At 41.2% G+C, this 26,111-nt stretch overlaps 1 protein-coding gene across 9 annotated transcripts in view; it reads left to right on the forward strand.

The window, feature by feature from the left end:
* The window catches only part of ptpn13 (protein tyrosine phosphatase non-receptor type 13), a 265,404-nt gene that overhangs the window by 126,428 nt on the left and 112,865 nt on the right, over positions 1 to 26,111 (forward strand). For 7 of the 9 annotated variants that reach the window (XM_072547657.1, XM_072547747.1, XM_072547874.1 and 4 more), the window contains exons 19-23: positions 5,051 to 5,160; positions 14,246 to 14,302; positions 16,595 to 16,684; positions 17,085 to 17,192; positions 18,047 to 18,196. In XM_072547657.1, the coding sequence (XP_072403758.1) occupies positions 5,051 to 5,160; positions 14,246 to 14,302; positions 16,595 to 16,684; positions 17,085 to 17,192; positions 18,047 to 18,196 (515 nt within the window). The remainder of the gene's footprint in view (positions 1 to 5,050; positions 5,161 to 14,245; positions 14,303 to 16,594; positions 16,685 to 17,084; positions 17,193 to 18,046; positions 18,197 to 26,111) is intronic. The other 2 variants (XM_072547564.1, XM_072548028.1) reach the window with 1 other exon arrangement.

Below are 26,111 nucleotides of genomic sequence, written 5' to 3' on the forward strand. Positions count from 1 at the left end.
GCAGTCACTTCGATCTTTACAGGAATGCATTTGAGTCTATCACTTTATCTTCCCTCATTGAATGTTCACTTTTTTTTAAATCACTTCTGCACATATGTGTCCTTAATCTTTTTTGAATCTCTTGTACACCCTGAATCTTTTTATGAATCTCTTGTATATCCTGAAATTCTGCTGAATCTTGATTGGTTAATTTTATTTTATGCTGAAATCATCGGGGCTTGTCTATATAATGACCTGCACATCTCATTTTTTTCAACTTCCAGAGTCAACCGCTGCCATTTTTAATCAGATAATGAAAAGGGAGATTATGGTTTTCTTTCACCACTTATGGCATAGTTATTTGAATGTTGTCAGTCGGTCAGTTGCTACTGTAATCCATCACTTGGAGCACTTGCACCTAACTCAGGACTCAAAGTAGGAAGCCATAATTCTGAAACTGTTGATCGATGAGAATTTTCAAGATCCCAAATTTCCCAATTTCTATAACCTTTGCTACTTAATGCTTGGCACTGACTGATCAATCTGGATTACAACCTTTAAACCCTGTTCATAATTTTGAAAACCCTGTCAAATATGCTCTTTACCTATTCTGCTATAATGTAAATAATCCCAGTTTTTCTGAAATTTCCATATAGCTAATGGCTTATGTTTTTGTGACTTTCCTATGTAGCTTCTTTATGTGATTGAGGTCATTCTGAAAGTAAAGTTTTCAAAGGAGTTCAGGTTTGAGGGGTTACGAGTGTGACGTTACAGTGATGACATCTACTTCGAACCTTTCTAAATTGGGAAAATGCAAATTTGTGCACATGCAGCTAATTAAGCTCTGGGAACTTTATTATTGCAAAAGATGGACAGTTAACCCCTTTCTAATGTTAGATAAATTTAACAAGTAACACATCGAGATACTTGTGTACTTTATGAGGTACAGCCTGTGGGTATTAAACACAAATACTCACAGGTTAAGCATATAACCTACAGCTGGACATGTGCAGAGGTCTGTACTGGTCATGTTACCCTTGTGTCTACACTGATGTGTATTGGTTTAGCACTATCTCTGTGATGCATGAGACCCAGGAGGGTTCATAATGAGGCCATTGTGAGAGTAAAAGCATGTGTACGAGAGAGGAAAAGAAGTTGGGCTGGAAGGTAACTTGGGTAAAGAAGCAAAGGTAAGCTCTTTAAACCCACTCCACTATTTACTAAGGTCAAAGTAGATCTTCTAGCTCAACTCCACTTTCTCTTCCTCATTAATTTCCTTAGTTTCCAAGTACATTAATCTTTTTCTTGACTAAACTCAACAACTGAGCACCCACCCGCAGATCTGGAATAGAGGAATCTAAAAGTTTACAACCATTCTAAATTCAAAGAAATATGGGCTTGATCTACTTGATCTCACCTTTAAGTTAATTCTTTCACCTCTGGGATCAGACAAATCAACTTTCATTGCATTCTTTCTGCTGCAAATGTACCCTTCCGTATGAAAGAGTCTAAATCTGTACACCATATTCCAGGTATGGTTTGACTAATGGCCCATATTCTACTGAATGTGGAATGTTGATGGTTCAAGGTACAACCAGTGATGGTGCAAAGGAAGGAGATGCTTGCGAGTCCAGAATTGGATGCAGGGAGAATGGAAGCAAATGGATGTACAGACTTGGAGAGGAGCAAGGCCAAGGATATTGATGTACAAAGATAACTTCAAATCAGAGGCCTTGGCAGGATAGGAGATGGTGTAGGTCAGTGAACATGGGCATGATGAATGAATTGGACTTAGGGTTGAGTGTGAGTAAGAAACTACTTAAGGAGGGAATTACAGCTTGGAATTTAGGAGAGTAAGGCCCACTGATCGTGATAGGGTGAGAGACAGGCTACAGTTAAGGAGATGGTGTTAATTTAGAGGCTGGATGGACTATTTTTGACAAAGGAGGCATGTTGTAAGAAAGATTTGTTTTATTAAGCTAGTCATATTTCCCAAGTCCAGTGAAACTCAAATAGCAGCTATTGAATCTAAATCAAACTCCCATTACATTATGAGAACATAATTAATAGGTTTTAATTAAGTGTCTCATCTCTTGATGGCAGGACCATTGCAACAACCAAACACAAAATCATAAAATGGCAGTGATTGCATATGGTGGCAATATTTGGGAAAGGAATTTTGTGTTCATCTGTTTTTAACATTTCTTCAGCCCATCATCCTAGAGTTAATTATCAAGTCTATGGCCTCTAAAAGTTTGTCTATTTCTGATGTTAGACTCGTTATCCTTTTGCTACCTACTTTGTCCAATTATTCCTTTTTAAAATCCTCTGGGACACCTTCTGTGTCTGGTTATGCTTGAAGTATTGTGGTCAGGACCTCCACTATCTCCTCTTAACATTTGAGGATGAATGTATAGCTTTATTATGTTTACCATTTTAATTTTAAAATTAATTTTTGTATGTAAGTTAGTGGTATCCCATGCTCTAGGATCCAGTTATTTCATTTGGAAAGATGTGGCTCAGATTAACAGTTTGAATTTTGCAAATTTTTTCTCATGAGAGAGGGAGAGGCTACTTTTTTGCCCTCATTTAGTAAAATAAAATTATGGTACTTAGCCATGTTTGGCCAAGTAACTGCCCAGGACCTGCCTTTGGGCAGAGATCTTGAAAAGAAGAACATGGATGAGATTTTGTCAGCAGAATGTGGTTCCTGACATCATAACTGGAATTGTGCACTCTTTAATGCTCTGTCACTTTCCCATTTACCATGTGATTACATGCAGACTGTAGCTTAAAAAGAAACAAGGCAGAAATGCTGGCTCCTTACCTACCCAACCTCCACTCCAACCCAATATCCTATCTTTCTAAAAAGCTCAAGAGGTGGAAAGCTTGATTATCTGCTGGACACAGCTGCAAACATTGGAAGGAATGAAAATCAATCCCAGACAGAGTTGTAGAACAATACAGCAGAGAAAGTGACCTTTCCGCTATTTGAATCTACATTAGATTGTTTAAAGAATATTTAGTCCTAATCCCCCACTGTTTCTCCATATCCCTGCAATTTCTTTTTCCTTGAAGTATTTATCCAGTTCTATCTATTGAAACAGTTTCGGTTTATCATAAAATCAGAGAACAATGGTAGAACGGTTATGACACAGCAAGAGGTTGTGCAACTCGTTGACCCTGTGTTAACTATCTGAGGGAAACAATTATCTCGTCTGTAGTATCACATGTACTGCATCTAAATCCAAAGTGATAGTTAAATAGCTTTACTAAATATCCATCTGATTTCTTGCTCACTGATAATCAACTTCTGCAGTCTGGCTACATGACTGTAACCTCTCATCCCTGGAACCGTTCTGGTAAAACTGTTTTATAGCCACTCCAAAGAGTTCAACTTCTTCTTAAAATGTAGTACCCAGAAATGAGGACAGTATGCCAAAGTAGCACCACTTCCTTACTTCCGAGCCAAAAGCTACCAGTTATAAAACACAGATGCTTTAAAAGGATAGAATCCCTTCAGTGTGGAAGCAGGCTATTCAGCCCTTCAAGTCCACATCAACCCTTCGAACAGCACCCCACAGATCGCCCACACCCACCTTATCCCTGTAACCCTGCAAATTCCATTGCTGATTCACCTAACCTACACACCCTTGGACACAATGGGCAATTTAACATGTCCAATCCACTTATAACCTGTACACCTTTGGACTATGGGAGGAAACCGAGCATCCAGAGGAAATCCGTGCAGACACTGGGAGAAAGTGCAAACTCCACACAGACAATTGCCCGAGGCTGGAATTAAACCCGGATCCCTGACACTGTGACCACTGAGTCACTATACCGCAGTTATTACTTTGTTGACCTGTCCTGTCTCTTTTCAGAAATTTGTGCATAAATAGAGCCAGATATCTTGCTTCTTACATCCTCGAATTAAAAGTATACGCTTTTGCTTCTAATACCTCTCCTCACATTTGCTGCCAAAATGTATCACCTTGTAATTTTCTGCTTTGAATTTCATCTGTTGTGTGTCTGTCTGTTCATTGAAGTCTAATACTATCCTACTTACTGTCTGCTGTATTTCAGAGCTGTGTCAGTTCAGATTTCGCAATCATGCCCTGTACCCTGATTTATGCCAAGTTGAAGATGTTAATGTAATATCAAAAGCAGCATGGTCCTCACATTGAACCCTGGGAAACATCAATCCTCTTAATTTTAACAAACTATCACTTACCACTGGTGTCTCTTTTCTGTCCATTTTGCTACTATTGCTTTAATGGGGTTTTCATTTGTTACATAGTGGGGTGGATATGTGTTTGGAAGTTCGTGGCTTGATCAAACATGACTGAGTAGAGTGATGTCATTGGATTGCTGTAAGCCCACACACTCCTCCGCACACTGGCTGCAGTATGTCCAACCTACTGCATGAACTGCAGCAATCCATCAGATTTATCTAAATAATAGTCTCCTGATGCCAAGAAGGGTAAGATCTCCCAAGCAAGGTCTTGGGAATCCCATGGCTTCCAAATGCTTCTTTAGCCTTTGTTACTGGGACAAAAACATCATTCCCTCATCATGTTGGAAAAATTTCACAAAAATAATGGAGTATTTCAAGGAACATGCTGCCACTACGACTTTATCAGGATGATACTGCATGCTTGTTAACATTAGATTTTGAATTTTAAATGTAATCACTGTTAAAAAGGTTTAAAAAATGGATTTGCTTCTTTCAGAAAGGCATTGACTATTTAATCACATGATCTCCTCTTCCTCCTTCCCATCATAAGAAAACTTAAGATCGATGTAATTCCTTCTTCCCTATTAGTGAATGCTATTTTTATGAAAGTTCACTATTAAAGTATGTTTGTGCGTCTTCATACTGGAATATTGATTTGCTTTTAATGCTTGGGTGCAAATTAATGAATATTAACTAAATATTGTGAAAAGTGAACAATTGCAAGTTGTTTACCAAAGTAGGTCTTGTATGGTTCACCTTGCTGTCAGATATTTTAAGTCTAGAATTTAGTTTACATCATTGTTTGATTGCTTTTATTTTATGGTCATTTTCAAGTGTCATCAATCCAAAGAAGTCTCAAGCTGTCTTGCACAGAAGCCCTGCCCGAAGAAATCCTGGGTCCGACTCTTCATCAACTGAAGACTCCAACCAGGCATATGCAATAGGTCAGACACAGTACACATCAAAGAGGAGCTAATTTTATTTATATATGCACTATAGTGAGGAAATTTGTTTTGTAACACACAGTTCATACTTTAGTGTTGCTGTGTATTTCTACCCCAAATGGGTTTCCTCCTGAATATTTATATTTTAACATAACTTGCATTGATTTGTTCGGGAGTTATAGGTCTCATTGGGACTGGTTCTGAGGGGCACGAAGCCTTTTGCAGTCTGGAAAGTTTGTACCTGAGTACAACTCCATATCGTTTGTGGAGGTTTTGCTAGTGCTGTTTGAGAGATTTTACACTAATTTGTCAAGGAGTTGGTCACCAAGATGTGGCATTAGAAAGTAACACAAAGGATTTTTTTTTTTAAAAACACATAGTTGGTACTGGAGCAAGAAATAGTAAGACATTGGTAGATTAGATCAAGTGGGAGTACAGTAAAGATTAAAATAGGTTTACAGTACATGCGTGTAAACATACCAAATGCAATGAGTAAGATAAGTTTTCAGCAGGCACACAACCACATGAAAATATAATGACCTGGTAACAATGAAAACTTAGTTTATCAATGTATCAGACCAGATACTAAATATTCCTGGATAAAAGGTGTCTAGGAAGGAAGGATAGAAATAAGGAAGGTTGGCAACATTGATAAAAGAGAATATGGCAGTACTGGAGAGAGACGATAGCTTGGATAGGTCAAGCACAGAATCTATTTGGTTAGAATCAAGAAATGATAGAGGTACTATTGAGGCTACTCACTAGTGAGAAAGATATGAAGGAGCAAATTAGGAGTGAAATTACAGGAAAGTGCAAGAGCCAAAGAATGATGATGATAAAGATCCTCAACTATCCTAATTTATTCTCTAATAGTAGGAATGTAAGGAGCACGGAAGAGTTTCTGAAATGTGTTTAGCAGAGTTTCTTGATCATTATGTTTGATCCAAGCTTTATTGTCATGTGTACTCAAGTATAGGAGTACAATGAAAACTGTACAGTGCCGCCTTTCATGGTGCCATCTTAGGTACAAAGTGCCGAGGTACAAAATTTAAGTACCAAGTGCAGAGGAACATCTATTATCCGAAGGACACAGGCGGGGAGTATTTCATTCGGTTAACGAATTCCGGATAATCGAATGTTGGATAACATAGTTTAGCCAAACATAGGGACCTTACGATCTTGCCGGATAATCCGATCTTCGAATAATTGAATGCCGGATAATCGAGGTTCCTCTGTAGTCCGATAAAGAAACTAAGTTAAAAGTGAAGCATTACAGTTGTTCTTAGTATAAGTAGAAAAATAAAGAAATGAACTTAAATGTTAACATTATAGTCCTTCCTAGTGTTAAGTGGAAAGGTATAAGCTCTGTGAAGAAAATCAGTTATCAGGAAAACAATGGCAGGAGTTTCTAGGAGTAATTCAGAAGACAGCAAAAATACATCCTTCGGAAAAGGCAGCATTGTAGAGGGAGGATGAGGCAACCATGGCTGACTAGGGAAGTCGGGGGTAGCATAAAAGCAAAAGAGAAAGCATATAATGTGGCAAAGGGCAATGGGAAGCTTACAAAGACCAACCGAAGGCAATGAAGAAAGAAATAAGGAGGGAGAAGATTAAATATGAGCGTAAGCTAGCCAGTAAGACTGTAAGCGTTTCTTTAGATAAAGGGCAAAGAGAGGCAGAAGTGGACAGTGGACCACTGGAAAATGATACTGGAGAGATAGTAGTGGGGAACAAGGAAATGGCTGAATAATTACTTCTTGTCAGTCTTCACAGTGGAAGATACGAGTAATATTCTAAAAATTCAAGAGAGTTGAGGGTAGAGCTGAGTATTGTAGCCATCACTAAGGAGAAGGTGCGAGGAAAACTGAATGGCTTGAAGGTGCATAAATCACCTGGACCATATGGACTACACCCCAGAGTTCTAAAGGAGATAGCTAAAGAGAAAATGGAGGTGTTAGTGGTGATCTTTTGGGAGTCACTGGAGTCAGAAGCTCCCAAAGGACTGGAAAATTGCTAATGTGACACCCCTGTTTAAAAAGGGAGTAAGGCTAAAGGTGGAAAATTACAGGCCGATTAGCCTAAGCTCAGTCATAGAGAAGATTTTGAAGTCCATTGTGAAGTTGAAAATTTTTGAATACTTGGAGGTGTATGATAAAGTAGTGTAAAGTCAGCATGGTTCCATCCAAGGGGAGGTCATGCCTGACAAATCTGCTAGAATTCTTTGAGGAAGTATTGAGCAGGTTAGACCGAGGAGAGCCAACGGATGTTATCTAACTGGACTTCAAGAAGGCCTTTGACAAGGTACTGTCCAGGATGCTGCTGAGTAAGATAAAGGTCCATGGATTTAGAGGCAAGGTACTAGCATGGATCGAAGCTTGGCTGTTTGGCAGACAGCGGAGAGTGGGGATAAAAGGATGGCAGCCAGTGGCCACTGATGTTCCGCAAGGATCGGTGTTGGGACCGCAACTTTTCACTTTATGCATTAACGAAGTAGATGAAGGAACTGAGGGCATTCTGGCTATGCTTGCAGACGATACAAAGGTAGATAGAGGGACAGGTAGCACTGAGGAGGTGAGGAGGTGGGGAGGCAGCAGAAGGAATTGGATAGGTTAGGACAATGGGCAACAAAGTGGCAGTTGGAGTACAACGTGAAAAAGTAGGAGTCATGCACTTTAAGAAGAATTGAGGCATAGGCTATTTTCTAAATGGGGAGAAAAGTCGGAAGTCTGAAGTGCAAAGAGACTTGGGAGTTCTAATCCAGGATTCTCTCAAGGTAAACTTGCAGGTTGAGTCAGTAGTTAGGAAGGCAAATGCCATGATGGCATTTAATATGAGAGGACTTGAATATAAAAGCAGGGGTGTACTTCTGAGGCTCTGTAAGATTCTGGTCAGACCACATTTGGAGTATTGTGCGCAGTTTTGGGTCCCATGTCTCAGGAAGGATGTACTGGCCTGGAGCGTGTTCAAAAGAGTTTCATAAGAATGGACACAGGAGTGAAAAGCTTAACATGCAAGGAACATTGGAGGTCTCTGGGTTTATACTGAATGAAATTTAGAAGGATGAGGGGGAAATCTATTTGAAACTGACAGAATACTGAAAGAAGTAGGAGAAAGTGAGGACTGCAGATGCTAGAGATCAGAGCTGAGAAAGGTGTTGCTGGAAAAGTGCAGCAGGTCAGGCAGCATCCAAGGAGCAGGAGAATCGACGTTTCGGGCATAAGCCCTTCTTCAGGAATGAGGAAAGTGTGCCAAGCAGGCTAAGATAAAAGGTAGGGAAGGGGGACTTGGGGGAGGGGCGATGGGAATGCGCTAGGTGGAAGGAGGTTAAGGTGAGGGTGATAGGCCGGAGAGGGGGTGGGGGTGGAGAGGTCGGGAAGAAGATTGCAGGTCAAGAAGGCGGTGCTGAGTCCGAGGGTTGGGACTGTATTGGCGCTACCTCGTGCTCCCACGAGGAGGTTGAACAGTTCATCCACTTTACTAACACCTTCCACCCTGACCTCAAATTTACCTGGACCGTCTCAGACTCCTCCCTCCCCTTCCTAGACCTCTCCATTTCTATCTCGGGCGACCGACTCAATACGGACATTTACTATAAACCGACTGACTCCCACAGCTACCTAGATTACACCTCTTCCCACCCTGCCGCCTGTAAAAACGCCATCCCATATTCCCAATTCCTTCGCTCCGTAGCATCTGCTCCCAGGACGACCAGTTCCAATACCAAACAACCCAGATGGCCTCCTTCAAGACTGTAATTTCCCCTCCGACATGATTGACAATGCTCTCCACCACATCTCCTCCACTTCCCGCTCCTCTGCACTTGAACCCCGCCCCTCCATTTGCCACCAGGACAGAACCCCACTGGTCCTCCCCTACCACCCCACCAACCTCCAGATACATCGTATCATCCTTCGTCATTTCCGCCACCTCCACACAGACCCCACCACCAAGGATATATTTCTCTCCCCTCTCCTATCAGCGTCCCGAAAAGATCACTCCCTCTGCAACTCCCTCGTCAGGTCCACACCCCCCACCAACCCAACCTCCACTCTCCGCACCTTCCCCTGCAACCGCAAGAAATGCAAAACTTGCGCCCACACCTCCCCCCTCACTTCCCTCCAAGGACCCAAGGGATCCTTCCATATCCACTACAAATTCACCTGCACCTCCACACACATCATTTAATGCATCTGCTGCACCCGATGTGGCCTCCTCTACATTGGGGAGTCAGGCTGCCTACTTGTGGAACGTTTCAGAAAACACCTCTGGGACACCTGCACCAACCAACCCAACCGCCCGTGGCTGAGCACTTTAACTCCCCCTCCCACTCCGCCAAGGACATGCAGGTCCTTGGCCTCCTCCATCGCCAGACCATGGCAACATGACGCCTGGAGGAAGAGCGCCTCATCTTCCGCCTAAGAACCCTGCAACCACAAGGGATGAATGCAGATTTCTCCAGCTTCCTCATTTCCCCTCCCCCTATCCTTATCTCAGTCCCAACTCTCAGACTTAGCACCGCCCTCTTGACCTGCAATCTTCTTCCCGACCTCTCCGCCCCCACCCCCTCTCCGGCCTATCACCCTCACCTTAACCTCCTTCCACCTATCACATTCCCAACGCCCCTGCCCCAAGTCCTTCCTCCCTACCTTTTATCTTAGCCTGCTTGGCACACCTACCTCATTCCTGAAGAAGGGCTTATGCCTGAAACGTCGATTCTCCTGCTCCTTGGATGCTGCCTGACCTGCTGCCCTTTTCCAGCAACACATTTTTCAGCTCAGAATACTGAATGGCCTGGACAGAGTAAATGTTGGGAAGAGGTTTCCATTGATAGGAGAGGCTAGGACCCCAGCGCACAGCCTTAGAGTAAAGGGAAGACCTTTTTAGAATGGAGATAAGGAGAAACTTCTTCAGCCAGACAGTCATGAAACTATGGAACTCACTGCCACAGACTGCTGTGAAGGCCAGGTCATTGTGTATATTTAAGACTGAGATAGGCTTTTGATTGTCAAGGGTATCAAGGGTTATGGGGAGAATGGAGCTGAGAAACGTATCAGCCATGATTGAATGGCGGAGCAGACTCAATGGGCTGAATGACCTCACTTCTGTTCCTATGTCTTATGGTCTTATGGTGCAGTGATCATAGTGTCTTAAGGTATAGGTTGGTTATGGAAGAAGGACAAGGACCAATCTAGAATAAAAAAAATCCTTCATTGGAGTTGGACCAATTTCAATGAGGTCGAGAGTGGATCTGTCCCAGGTAAACTGGAATCAGAGAATGGGACGCAATACTGCCTTTTAGAAGGAGGGAGATATTTTGGTTTCAGCTGAACTGCACAATGGGATTTCTCAGAATATCCAACCAGCTTCAGAGGATTGAACTATCTGATTAAATTCCATATACACATCGAGCTGTAGAGATGTACAGGACAGAAAGAGGCCCTTCAGTCCAACTCGTCTATATCGACCAGATATCCTAAATTAATCTAGTCACATTTGCCCATATCCCTTTAAATCCTTCCTATTCAAGTACCCATCCAGATGCCTTTTAAATGTTGTAATTGTACCAGCCTCCACTATTTCCTCTGGCAACTCATTCTATACATGCATCACCCTCTGCGTGAAAAAATTGCCGCTTAGGTCCTTTTTAAATCTTTCCTCTCTCACCCTAAACCTATGCCTTCTAGTTTTCGACTTCCCTGGCCTGGAGAAAAAGCCTTGTGTATTCACCCTATCCATGCCCCTCATGATTTTCTAAACTTCAAGAAAGTCACCCCTCAGCCTCCACCGCTTCAGGGAAAATAGTCCCAGCCTATTCAGCTTCTCCCTTTGGCTCAAACCTTCCTCTTTCCTCTAGTAGGGAGACCAGAATTGAGTGCAGTATTCCAAAAGTGACTGAACCAATGTCTTGTACAGCCACAACATGCCCTCCCAACTCCTATACTCAATGCTCTGACCAATAAAGGCAAGTGTACCAAACACCACCTTCACTACCCTGTCTACCTATGTCTCTGCCTTTTAAAGATCTGTGAACCTGCACTCCCAATGTCTCTTTGTTTGTGTTGGATCAGTTTCTCCATATGTATGTGTGGTATTGGAAAAGCACAGCAGGTCAGGCAGCATCTAAGGAGCAGGTGAGTCGGTGTTTCAGGCAAAAGTCCTTCATCATTTCTGACAAAGGGCTTTGACCCGAAACATCGATTCTCCTGCTTCGCGGATGCCGCCTAACCTGCTGTGCTTTTCCAGCACTACACACTCGACTCTAATCTCCAGCATCTGCAGTCCTCACTTTTGCCTTCTCCTCATCTATCTCGGGATCAGATTTCTGTAATGTACTTGACCTGTTAATATCATGCATTCTCCTCAGCATTTTAGAGATTTGGATCACTGAATCAATAATGCTGCCCGGGACTGAGCCCCAAGGAGTCATTGAATTCCTACAGTATAGAAAGAGGCCATTTGGTCCAATGAGTCTGCACCAAACCTTTGAAGAGCATCCCACCCAGGCGTACCCATATCTGCAAACCCACATGACCAATTTACCTAACCTGCATATCTTTGGGAGGAAACTGGAGAACCCAGTGGAAACCCACCCAGACACTGGGAGGACATGCAATCTCCACACAGACAATCACCCAAGGTTGGAATGGAACCCAGGTTCTTGGCACTGTGAGGCAGCAATGCTGACCACTGCGCCACCATGCCATTCACCTGTAAAGAATATGGAATGAGCAGTAGGGATATGGACTGTATGATTTGCTGTCTACTAATTTTAACCAGACATCATGTCTTTTCTCAGTCTTCAAAGAGAACAGCAAAATTGCATTTCTAGCCTGGAAAGCTTATAGTTCTCACCATGAAACTGATGAGCATAAAGTTTGCAGGTTGCCTACAACACCTTGACAGCAGCCGGGGGCAATCACAGATCCTGGTCCCGGCACTCAGTCATGGAAAATGGGACCTTTTACTATCCAGCTTTAGATCTGAAAGTTCATTCATTTTAATTTGAATTCCCAGGCAGCTTTCAATCATGTGAGACAATCTGCTCCAGTTACCAGAAAATGCCAGAGATTTCAGGGATGATGACAAAGCCTTGAAGATGGTATAATTTTTCCTTTACGCTCAGGATTAATGGACTTCAGTTATGGATGGTGACTAATAGAACTGGTATTGCTCTCCCTATAGCAGAGATGCTTATGGGAATATTATGGAAAGTTTATAGTTGTATGTAAAATTATGGAAGGTTTTGACAAAGTCAATCATGTATTCATTGGTGAGACAGGGCCGGAAACATGATATAAAGAGAAGAAATGTTTGCATGGGAAGATGGTATGCTATGTTGGAAACAAGTTGAAGAGTAATGTTCAAAAGGGCTTTGGATTAATACTTGAGAAGGTCAAAATTTTGCAAGGCAGTGGAAATAGGGAAGCAGAATGAGACTAATTGGCTTGCTTTCTCAAAGAGCTGACATAGATGCAATGGTACATGACGTGTGGTAATAAGACTTCATAATTGTTTGAGTTACAAGTTACTCAGCAAAAAATAGTAGGATACAAATTTATAAATTTTGAAGGTGAATTCCATAAAAAATTCCAGTTGTAAGTGAGGGTTTTATAGCTGCCTTAGGCTGAAATAATTTTTTTGACATATTACTAAAATGTTTGGTGTATAACCAAACGCTTGGACAGTTAACGTCCACAGCTATCAAAGGCTGTGGAACTTCTGCAGTTATTTTATTGCGTTAACAGAAAAAAGGTGATTGTAAAGAAATTCACATGTTGGATAGCAGTCTGGTTTCTCAGTTTAGTTAATTCTGATGGTTCCACGTTCAGTGGTTAATGACTGGTAATTTCATGATTATCCACTGAACATCAGCTGTGGTTTAAGTAAAAGTAACACTATGTATCTCACAAAGCTTTCCCTATTTTAAATGACTACTTATTATTTATGGTTTCCACTGCATTTGATTGTCTCTATTTTACTTGAAAGCACTTATAGCACAAGGATTTTGAGTAAAGTTCCTTGTTCTAAAGTTGATCTCTTGATATGTCATGGTTTAACTTTTGTAATCAGTGTGATCATATTGTGTGTCTTAAAATAATAGCACTTACAATAATTAATAATAAATCTCTTGACTTTTTAGTTGCCTCAATGGAACAATCCCTGGTATGGAGGGATTGTCTTATAAGCAAAGGCCAGACACATTGAGACTCTACTCAGTGGAGTTTAGAAGAATGAGAGGTGACCTCAATTCAACATGTAGGATTCTTTAGGGGCTTGATAGAATAAATGCTGAGAGGATATTTCCTTCAGGGGAGTATCTAGGTCCAGAGGGCATAGTCTCAGAATGAAAGTGTGCCAGTTTAAGATTAAGTTAAGGAATTTCTTTTTGAAGGGTTGAGTCTCTGGAATACCTTTTTGCAGAGATCTATAGGGGCAAGTGCTTGAGTATGCTTATAGATAAGTAGAGCGAGATTATTGATCAGTAGGGGAATCAAGGGAAAGTGCAGAATAGCAGATGAATGTCGAATCAGATATGATCCTTTTGAATGGCAGTGCTGAATGCCCTACTCCAATTCCTATTTCTCATGGTCTGTTTTGCCAAGCTAATTAATTATATGGCACATTAATCTCTGGTCAGAGTGCTGTTTTTGCTTAGAATGCATATACAATGCACTAGTAGTAGAAATGTGAAGCAATTTACTTCGCACTGTTGCTGCATTTTTGCTGTAAAGGCAGCTGCAGTCTGAACTGATCTGCCAACAGAGAGAAGTTCAACTACTTGGAAAGGGGAATTGCTCTATGCTTTCAAATTAGCATGTTATTCACTTTACTGAAACCAGTGAGAAGCTCACCAACCGGGAGTGCATGACAGAAATTTAACCCCTTCTGTGCCTGTTCAGTGAAGGGATTGTGTTAGCATTTTAATTTTTTTTTGGATAAATTCAAAATCTAAATTTATACAACTGCATAAGGTGTTCTGAGAAATTGGTCACAAATCAAGAGTACTTATTTTGCTAATGAAATCATATGAATTCTATTTTTCAGCTTTTATGTATTTTTTTATTACTGTATGTTTTGTTATCAGGGATTAGCATGCACAGTTCTGGGATCCCATCAACCCCTGCTACCTTGACAGCCAATGGTAGGCAGCTGAACGAACTGAGTTTACAATGTACAAGTGCCTTCACTGTTTAAAGCCTTGATGTGACTGTACAACATCAGCTTCTCAAACTTCTGTATTTCTACTTCTATTGCTCTCTCTGTTTTTCTCACTTTTCCTGCCGCCTAACAGAAACTTCTTGCAGGTAATGTTTTAGTCTTTTTATTTTTCTTTCACTGATTTTGATTTAGCTATTAAAGTTTGCTTTCACAATTTATACTAAAATAATCAGTCTGTCTCCCGGTGAATTTAAGCATGGAAAATGGCAGAGAGTATTTTCAAAATCATCTCTTTTAACCCAAAGATCTCCTTTTATATTAATAGTTCATATTAATATTAATCTACCTCCTTCCTATAACCAGAAAAACATGTAAAAATCATCTGAGGTTACTGCTTTTTGTTGACCCACCAGAACATTTTTGCAAGATATTTTTCTCCCACAAGCACATTGAGGAATTACATGCCGTTTCCAATTAACTGTGTGAAATGGGAAAAGTAAGTGCTCGCTGAGCCAGAAGATATTCTAACATAATTGCTTTGTCAAGTGGGTTGGAAAAAGGAGGGAGAGGAGAAATTCATATCTTACAATGATTGCATTTATTTTTTACTTTATGTATTGGTACAGCATATATAAATAATGACCTGGAATATATTGCAAATTGATGAAAATATTTTGAAAGCATGATTGAATTTTGAATTATTTCTAATTTTGTTTTTCAACTAATAGATTTGTTCTTGGAACTTTTAAATTGTGTTAATGTTGAACTAAATTGCAAACTAAACTAAAACTTGGATCCAATATGCTTAATAATTTTACAGATAAATTTGTGAGAGAATGAATTTCTGTACTGAAATTGTATTTTCCCATATACGAATTAATTGTGACTCACCATTCATTGAGAAAACCAAACTATCCTCTGTTCATATCTGATTTTGAGGCCACTAATAGCTTTCTGACCATCAAATGCACGACTGATATTTTTCTGTGATCTCCTTATAAAATGAAATGTGTCTCTTCAAAGTATCTAATTTGTAGAGAGATCATTCCCCTTTAAGGTCAATAATTTATTCCATCACTAACCTTCAGAAGATAGTTTCTTCACTGCTTGAAAGATATTTCTTCTTTTTCTCTTCTTGCTTCTTCTCCAGATCCCGGTACATTTTCTTTTTCAAATTAAGCGACCTGACAGGAAATCTGTTCCAGGATCTGTAGCAGCATCAGATGTAAAGTTGCTGTCGGCAGATGTGCAGTGATGGAATGATTATCTTGCATTTTCTGTCCTTTCCTCTGGAGAGACTGCATTGTGCTTGATGCTAACTCCAAATGGCCCAATGAAGATCAGGAACTTGTCTTGTCTAAATTTACTCTCTTGTGCTTAGAATACAGTTTTTTTTCCCAAAGCCATAGTATTCAGGTTTGGATATAATCCATGTTTATTAAAATCCTTACTTAACTTGGGTGTTTTTGGGATATGATGCATCATTTTCCACACAGCTGTTAAAATTGACTTGTGTAATTATAGGATCCAAACTTGTAATTTGTTTCTAGTCACTTCTATATAATAAATTTGCTTATGATTAGGTGACACAAATGTGTTGTACGAAAGCTATGATTGTGTGATAGAAAGAAGACTTTTAATTTATTAGTCAGTAAATATTGAATTTAAATTAAAATAATTATAAATTAACTGGATACAACATACCAAAATACCTTTAGTTACTGATATTTAAATGCTTCATTTGGAGAACAAAGAAAAATGGGAGAAACCAAATTCACAAATGAACACTAATCATTAGTGTTTGTTCCTGGCAGCGATATTTTAACTGGCTTATGATACTTTCTTGTTATATTATATGCCACAATTTCAACAGAATAATTGGAGCTGCAACCCTTCTAATTATTCTATCAAACTGCTATGTGAACAAGTATTTCAATTCTGACCAAAAGTGTTTAAATTCCCTAAGTCCCCCCTTTCTCAATTGCTGGCCCTAATTATATTCTAAAATGTTTTGACACACCACCATTCTGGTGACCTTTGCACAGAAAACAGCTGCAGTTCTGAAATAGTACATGTTTCTATTAAATGGACGCTATCCTAAAAGAATGGAAAATTATAGTAATTATCAAGATGATGCTAAAGCAAATTAAATTATTCATTAATGAAAACATAGTGAAAATATTTGTAATGAGTAGTTTTGTTTTTTTTGAAATTTGTTTTATTGATGTTTCTAATATATTTCAACTTGGAGTCTTGATTTTTTTTTCTTTGAAAGATACTCTTCATCAGAAATTTAGTGCCTTGCCCACACCTGAGAGAGAGCTTAGATGTATAAGGCTGAAGAAGGATGTAAAACATGGCTTGGGTATGTTGACTCAGTATATTTGTTCAATTTATCTATGGAAGCCTCAGATTGATAGAGCAGTTGATATGACTAATGTCTACACAGTTTGACAGTGAAGATCAATGGAAAACACCAAACACAATTGTTTTTGTGGATAATAAATGTCAAGGTCCTCTTGCTAGTGGGTGAAACCTAAACTGGAAACTGTTGAAAAGTTTGTTTTTTTTCCCCCAGCACAACCTAATGATAGAAAAACTATAAGAAGGCACATAATATGAAATAAAGAACTTAAATTGAAATGCTCAATGTCACAATGTGTTTCTTTTTTGTGTCCTCTATAACAAAAGGTGACCAGTTAACAATGCCTTACTAATGAAATTAAAACATCCTATTAATATTATTTAATTACTATTTCAAATAGGTTTTCAAATTGTTGGTGGAGAAAAAACTGGCAAACTGGATTTAGGAATTTTTGTCACTACAATAATGCCAGGAGGGCCAGCAGAGTTGGATCACCGTTTAAATCCAGGTACTTCATACACCTGTACTGTAAATGATCCTTAGAGAAGGAGGAGGAGTTGAAATTTCTCAGCTCTTTTATCACACAGTCTGGCAAGACATGATCAGGAAGGTAGGCTGAGACTCTGCAAGCCATGAGAGGTGTAAGTTCCCAGGCTACTGGCATAGGAGAAGAGGTAAGGGCAGAGACTCCCAGTGTAACAGGTTTTAACATTCCAAGACCCTGAAGAGATCCAGTGGGCTACGCTTTGTCAGTCCAGGACAAAATTGTGACCTTGATTAGAAAGAAGGTTCTCTTTCAAATATTTAAATATGGTTCCCTGCAAAGAAGCTGTTTATTTTTTTCTGGGTTAAGAAGAATGCACTTCTACTTGTCAGTCACTTTGCAGCCCACTTAATTAACTCTGCGTCAAATAATAACCAACATGTGCACTTGATGCCTTACTTTCCAACAGTATGTGGCGATATGAAGATTTTTTCAGCTTGTGAGCATTTCCTATAAACTCGGTGTGAACATTTCCTTATCTTTTACAGTCATGTTTCTTGGACAACATTTATATTACACTTTCCTTTTTGACTATTTTATTACCATATCATGGACATCAACTTAAATAGGTCACTTCAATTTTTTAAAAAAGTGTTTCCATTCAATATTTTATTCAAAATGATTTCTTAACTTTAACAAATGGACTCATTCTACTTGAGCATAGTTGCATTTCTGTGAAGTGGAATGTTGTGAAATTCCACGTAATTTTGTATCTTGCAGCAAGCTAAAACTATTTCAACCTCTCCTTTTAAAATGCACCAAAAATGTTTGCAATATTGCTGCTTGTTAAATAACCTCTGTGCTTTCACTATCTGCAGGTGATCGGCTGATATCTGTAAATGGTATCACTTTAGAAGGCGTCACCCATGACAGAGCGGTTGAAATTTTACAAAATGCCCCTGAAGATGTGACTCTGGTGGTGTCTCAGCTGAAAGAGAAACTTTACAGAGGAACTGATTTTTCTTCAGGTACTAAATTTACATTTCAAGATTGAAAATCTCAAGTCTAATTATAAAAGCCTGGGTATCCTATTGCATGTGTTCATTGTGTCATAGTGTATGGTACCCCTCCAAACTTTAAATTTCTTCCCTTGGGTTTCCTCATCTTCAAAATCTTAGAACATAGAACAATACAGCTCAGAACAGGCCCTTTGGCCCTTAATGTTGCGCCGACCTGTGAACTATTCTCAGCTCGTTCCCCCTACACTATCTCATCATCATCTATGTGCTTATCCAAGGATTGTTTAAATCTCCCTAATGTGGCTTCCACACCCTTACCAGTCTCTGAGTAAAGAACCTGCTTCTGGCATCTGTCTTAAATCTATCACCCCTCAATTTTCAGTTATGCCCCCTCGTGCAAGCTGACATCATCCTAGGAAAAAGACTTTCACTGTCTACCCTATCTAATCCTCTGATCATCTTGTAGGTCTTTATCAAATCCCCTCTTAGCCCTCTTGTTTCCAATGAGAACAAACCCAAGTCTCAGCCTTTTCTCATAAGACCTTCCCTCCCAACCAGGCAACATCCTGGTAAATCTCCTCTGCACCTTTTCCAATGCTTTCACATCCTTCCCGAAATATGGCAACTAGAACTGTACACAATATTCCAAGTGCAGCCGCACTAGCGTTTTGTATAGTTGCAGCATGATAGTGCGGCTCCGGAACTCAATCCCTCTACCAATGAAACCTAACACACCATATGCCTTCTTAACAGCACTATCAACCTGGGTGGCAACTTTCCGGGATCTAAGTACATGGGCTCCAAGATCCCTCTGCACATCCACACTACCAAGAATCTTTCCATTAACCCAATACTCTGCCTTCCTGTTATTCTTCACAAAGTGAATCACCTCACATTTAGCTGCATTGAACCCCCTTTGCCAAGTCTCAGCCCAATTCTGCAGTTTATCCAAGTCCCCCTGCAACCTGTAACATTCTTCCAACTGTCCATTACTCCACCGACTTTAGTGTCATCTGCAAATTTACTAATCATAAGACCATAAGACAAATGGAGCGGAAGTAAGGCCATTCGGCCCATCGAGTCCACTCCGCTATTCAATCATGGCAGATGGGCATTTCAACTCCACTTACCTGCATTCTCCCCGTAATCCATCCACCTATGCCTGCATCTAAGTCATTTATAAAAATGACAAACAGCAGTGGTCCCAAAATAGAACCTTGTGGCACATCACTAGTAACTGGTCTCCAGGCTGAATATTTTCCATCAACTACCACTCGCTGCCTTCTTTCAGAAAGCCAGTTTCTAATCCAAACTGCTAAATCACCCTCAATCCCATGCCTCTGCGTTTTCTCCAAAAGCCTACCATGTGGAACCTTATCAAAGGCTTTACTGAAGTCCAGGTATACCACGTCAACTTGCCCTACCCTCATCTACATGCTTGGTCACCTTCTCAAAAACCAATGCGGTTTGTAAGACACAACCTGCCCTTGATGAAACCATGTTGACTATCTGAAATCAAATTGTTGCCTGCTAGATTATTATAAATCCAATCTCTTATAATCTTTTCCAAAACCTTTCCTACAACAGAAGTAAAGCTCACCAGTCTATAATTACCTGGGTCATCTCTACTAGCGTTCTTGAACAAGGGCACAACATTTGCAATCCTCCAGTCCTCTGGTACTAAACCTGTAGAGAATGACAACTCAAATATCAAAGCCAAAGGCTCTGCTATCTCCTCTCTAGCTTCCCAGAGAATCCTCAGATAAATCCCATCCGGCCCAGGGGACTTGTCTACTTTCATTCCTTCCAGAATTAATAACACCTCTTCATAATTAACCTCAATCCTTTCTAGTCTAATATCTCATATCTCATTCTTCTCCTCTACGATATTCTCCTTTTCCTGAGTGAAAACCATGAGAAATGTCCATTTAGCGCCTCTCTGATCTCCACAGGGTGTACACTCAACTTCCCACTTACTGTCTTTGATTGGCCCTATTCCTACCCTAGTCATCCTTTTATTCCTCACATACCAATAGAAAGTTTTAGCATTCTCCTTTATTCTATTTGCTAAAGACTGCTCGTGTCCTCTCTTTTCTCTTCTTAACTCTTTAAATCCTTCCTAGGCTATCTGTAACTCTCCATCGCCTCATCTGAACTATCTTGTCTCATCAACGCGCAAGCCTCCATCTTCCGCTTAACAAGAGATGCAATTTCTGTCGTAAACCATAGTTCCCTTACCTTATCACTTCCTCCCTGCCTGACAGGGACATACCTATCAATGACACGCAATATCTGTTCCTTAAACCAGCTCCACATTTCCACTGTTTACATCCCCTGCATTTTGCTACCCCATTCTATGCATCCTAATTCTTGCCTAATCACATTATAATTTTCCTTGCCCTATCGATAACTCTTGACCTGTGGCATGTACCTATCCCTTTCCATTGCTAAACTAAACGTAACTGAATTATGGTCACTCTCTCCAAAGTACTCACCCACAACTAAATCAAACACCTGGCCTGGTTCTTCACCAGGCACCAGATCCAGTGTGGCCTCCCCTCTTGTCAGCCCTTCAACATACTGTGTCAGGAAACCCTCCTGTTACACATTGGACAAAAACTGATCATCTGAGGTACTAGAGTTATTGCATTTCCAGTCAATGTTGGGGAAGTTAAAGTCCCCCATAATGACCAGCCTGTTCCTTTCACTTCTACCCAGAATAATTTTGCCAATCCTCTCCTCCACCTCCCTGGAACTCTGCGGAGGCCTATAACCTCAGCCCACACTACCTCAGTAGATGAGTCCTCGTCAAAAGCTCTTTCAGCTACCGTTATACTATCCTTGACTAACAAGGCCACACCTCCCCCTCTTTTACTGCCTTCCCTGCTCTTAATGAAAGATCTAAACCCTGGAACCCGCAACATCCATTCCTCACTCTGCTCTGTCAATGTCTCCGAAATGGCCACAACATCGAAGTCCCAGGTAACTGTCCATGCTGCACGCTCACCTATCCTATTTCAGATACTTCTGGCGTTGAAGTAGACACTTCAAACCAGCTTGCTGTCTGCCAGCACATTCCCGTGACCGTGAAATCCTGTCCCTGTCCTGCCTACTCTTATCCTCCTGTGCATTGCAACTACACCTCAGGTTCCCATCCCCCTGCTGAGCTAGTTTAAACCTGCCCGAATGGCACGAGCAAATTTCCCACCCAGGATATTAGTACCCCTCTGAGTACTTCCTCAACAAGAATGATTAATGATGAACAATGACCAGGAATAGCTGTATTGCAAAAATGGAGTTTATATTTTTCATATATTCAGCATGTTGGCGATGGGATTGGATTTGGCAGCTACCCAATTAATCCTATAATTTCTGTATTTTGAATTGAACCTTCGTGTAGAACTTACATTGGCATTAAGGCAGAGATTTTAGACTGCAACAAGTGTCAGCATTTTAAAGCAGTGAGAGCTAATGAATTACCAAAGCTTTCATGATTCGAGCTTCTCCCATGCTGAGTCGTCATTTGAGAACAAATACACAGATTATAACTCTGTTTAAAGACTAATTATGAGCAGACTTCACTCCAAATTATGCCAGTTGTCACTGAATGCCATTAAGCTGACGATGGAGAAGTTAGGAACATAAACAATGGTAGCATGAGTAGGCCATTCAGCCCCTCAAACATGCTCATCATTTTATAAGATCTTGGCTGATCTGCTCCTGCCTCAACTCCTCATAGTCCTTAACCCCTCGATATTTCAAAGAAAAAGGCCTGTGTGATTACTTTTATCTCTTTGGGCAGGGAATTCCAGACATCCGCTGCTCTGACTGAAGAAATTTCTTTGTATTTCCAATTTAAAATAGTGTCCCCTCATTCTGTAATTATGTCCACTAGTTTGAAATTTCCCAACGAGTGAAAACACCTTCTAAACATCTAAACTGTCAAACCCCGTCAGGCTTGTGTAAGTTTCAGTCAGATCACTCCTCATTCTTCTAAATTCAAATAAATAAAGGCCTAACCTGTTTAGCTATGACATGGAGCATTGTAAAGGCCCTTTGGCCTTCGATGTTGTGCCGACCTTTTTTCCTACTCTAAGATCAGACTAACCTACCTACCCTTCATTTTACTATCATCCATGTGCCTATCCAAGAGTTGCTTAAATATCCCTAATGTATCTGACTCTACTACCAGTACTGGCAGTGCATTCCACTCACCTACCAGTCTCTGTGTAAAGAACCTACCTCTGATATCTCCCCTAAACCTTGCCCCAATCACCTTAAAATTATGCCCCTTTGTGATAGACATTTCCGCTATGGGAAAAGGTCTCTGGCTATCCACTCTGTCTATATCTCTCATCATCTTGTACATCTCTATTAAGTTATCTCTCATCCTCCTTTGCTCCAATGAGCAAAACCCCGGGCTCCCTCAAACTTTCTTCGTAAGATATGTCCTCCAGTCCAGGCAGCATCCTAGTAAATTTCCTGCACACTCTCTCTAAAACTTCCACATCTTTCCGATAATGAGGTGACCAGAATTGAACACAATATACCAAGTGTAGTCTAACCAGGTCTCTATAGAGGTGCAGCGTAACCTTGTGGCTCTTGAACTTAATCCCCCCTGCTACTGAAAGCCAATATACCAGATGCATTCTTAACAACTCCACCAACTTGGGTGGCAACTTTTGATGGATCTGTGGACATGGACCTCAAGATCCTTCTGTTCCCCCATGCTGCCAAGAATCGAGCCTTTAACTCTGTATTCTGCCTTCCAAAGTGAATCACTTCACAGTTTCCAGGTTGAACTGCATCCGCCACTTATCAGCCAAATTCTACGTCCTGTCAATGTCCCGTTGCAACCTACATCAGCTGTCCACACTGTCCACAACTCCATCAATCTTCTTGTTATTGGAAAACTTACTAACCCACCCTTCCACTTCCTCATCCAAGTCATTTATAAAAATCACAAAGATCAGAGGTCCCAAGACCGATCCCTGCGGAACACACTAGTCATCAAGCTCCAGGCTGATTACTGCCCATCTACCCTCTTTCTTCTGTGGGCGAGCTAGTTTTGTATTCAGTTAGCCAGATTTCCCTGATTCCTATGCCTCCTTACTTTCTGAATAAGCCTACCATGGGAAACCTTATCAAATGCCTTGCTAAAATCTGTGTACACCACGTCCACTGCTCTACCTTTATCGATGTGTTTTGTCACATCTTCAAAGAATTCACTAAGGCTTGTGAGGCATGGCCTGCCTTTCACAAAGCCATGCTGACTATCTCTAATCAAACTGTGGTTTTCCAAGTTATCATAAATCCTGTCTCTCAGAATCCTCTCCATTACTTTGCTCACCACAGACAGAAGACTGACTGGTCTGTAATTCCCAGGATTATCCTTATTCTTTTTCTTGAACAAGGGACTAACATTTGACACCTTCCAATCATCTGGCACTACTCCAGTGAACAGTGAGAATGCAAAGATCATCACTAAAAGTGCAGCAATCTCTTCCCACGCTTTCTATAGTAACCCATCTGCCCAGGGGATTTATCTATCCTTATGTTTTTCAAAATTTTCAGCACATCCCCCTTCTTAACATCAATCTGTTTCATGCTGTCCTCAGAAATGTCAAGATCCCTCTCAGTAGTGATTACTGAAGCAAAGTATGCATTAAGAACCTCCCCTACCTCCTCCGACTCCAGGCGCAAGTTCCCTCCACTATCCCTGATTGACCCTACCCGCACTCTGGCCATCCTCTTGTTCCTCACATAAGTGTAGAATGCCTTGGGATTTGTCTTAATCCTACCCGCTAAAGCTTTTTCATGCTCCTGTCTCGCTCTCCTAAGGCCATTCTTTAGTTTTTTTCCTGGCTACATTGTAACCCTGTAAAGCCCTGTCTGATCCTTGCCTCCTCAACTTTGAGTAAGCTTCCTTCTTCCTCTTGACTAGATGTTCCACATCCCTTGTCACCCAAGGTTCTTTCAACCTATCCTCCCTTCCTTGCCTCAGTGGGAAAAACCTGCCCAGCACTATCAGCAAGTGCTTCCTAAACAACCTCCACTTTTCTGTTGTGCATTCCCTGAGAACAATTATTCCCAGTTTAGGCATCTCCGTTCCGATCTAATAGCATTGTAATCCCCCTCCTCCAATTAAATACTTCTCCATATAGTCTGCTCCTATCCTTCTCCATGAGCATAGTAAAGGTCATGCAGTTATGATCACTATCATTGAGATGCTCTCGCACCGAAGATCTGACACCTGGCATGGTTCATTGCCAAGCACCAAATCCAGTATGGCCTCCCCTCTGGCTGGCCTATCTACATATTAAGTCAGGAACCCTTCCTGGACACACCTGACAAAAACTGCTCCATCCAAACTATTTGAACTAAGGAGGTTCCAATCAATATTAGGGAAGATAAAGTCACCCGTGACAATACCCTGTTACTTTTGCACCGTTCCAAAATCTGCCTCCCAATCTGCTCCTTCATATCTGTTGTTACTGGGCATGTTGGGGTGGGGGGGGGTGTTGGGGTCTATAGAAAACTCCCAATAAAGTGACTGCTCATTTCCTGTTCTGACTTTCACCCATACTAACTCTGTAGACAAACTGTTTTCGAAGATCTCCCTTTCTACAGCTGTGATACTATCCTTGATTAGCAATGCCATTCTCCCAAATCTTTTAATCCCTGCCCCCTGATCCCAAACAAACATTCCTGCCTCTGTCAAATCCATGTCTCCATAATGGCCACAACATCATATTTCCAAGTACTGATCCATGCTGTAAGTTTGTCACCCTTCTTTCTGATACTTCTTGCATTAAAATAGACACACTTCAATCCATCACACTGGCTGCACCTTTGCCCTATCTCTCCTCACAGACTCTCTGCACGCTGTATCTGGCTGTTCACTACCTACTCCATTATCTGATCTGTAGCTCTGATTCCACTCCCCCACCCCCGCCTATCTAATGTAAACCCTCCCGAGGAGCTCTAGCAACCGTCCTGCCCAGGATATTGGTGCCCCTCCAGTTCAGGTGCAACCCGTCCTTCTTGTACAAGTCCCATTTTGCCCAGAAGGTATCCTAATGATCCATGTGTCTGAAGCCCTCCCTCCTACACCGTCCCTGAACCATGTGGTCGTCTGCACTTGCTGTCTATTCGTAGAAACATTAGCCCATGGTATCGGTAGCAATCCTGAGATTACTACCCTGGTCGTCCTTCTAGCTTCCAACCTAACTCCCTTTATTCTCTTTTCAGGTCCTCCTCCCTTTCCCTATCTATGTTATTGGTATCAATGTGTACCACGACATCTGGCTGCTCTCAATCCCCCTTAAGAATTCTGCAGACTTGATTTGAAATATCCCTGATCCTGGCACCCAGGAGGCAAAATACCATCTGGGAGTCTCGCTTGCGGACACAGTATTTCCTGTCTGTTCCTCTCATGATTGGATCTGATAGAATTCCCTTCAGTGTGGAAACATGCCATTAGACCCAACAGGTCCACACCAACCCACCGAAGAGTAACCTATCCAGACCCATTCCCCTAACCTATTACTCCACATTTACCCCTGACTAATGCACCTAACCTACACCTCACTGAAAACTGAGCAATTTAGCATGGCCAATTCACCTAAACTGCACATCTTTGGATTGTGGGAGGAAACCGGAGCACCTGGAGGACACCCACGCAGACACGGGAAGAATGTGCAAACTTCAAACAGTCACCCGAGGCTGGAATCGAACCCAGGTCCTGGTGCAGTGCAAACCACTGAGCCACCATACAGCCCACGGTGAGAATCTCCTATCCCTATCACTCTCCTATTCTCCTCTCTTCCCTTCTAAGCCACAGCACCAGACTCTGTGCCCAAAACTTGGCTGCTGTGGGTCCTTCCCCACACCCCCATCCTCCAATAGTATCCAAAATGGTATA

The sequence above is a fragment of the Chiloscyllium punctatum genome, chromosome 1 (genome assembly GCF_047496795.1).
Source record: "Chiloscyllium punctatum isolate Juve2018m chromosome 1, sChiPun1.3, whole genome shotgun sequence".
NCBI classification, from domain to species: Eukaryota; Metazoa; Chordata; class Chondrichthyes; order Orectolobiformes; family Hemiscylliidae; genus Chiloscyllium; species Chiloscyllium punctatum.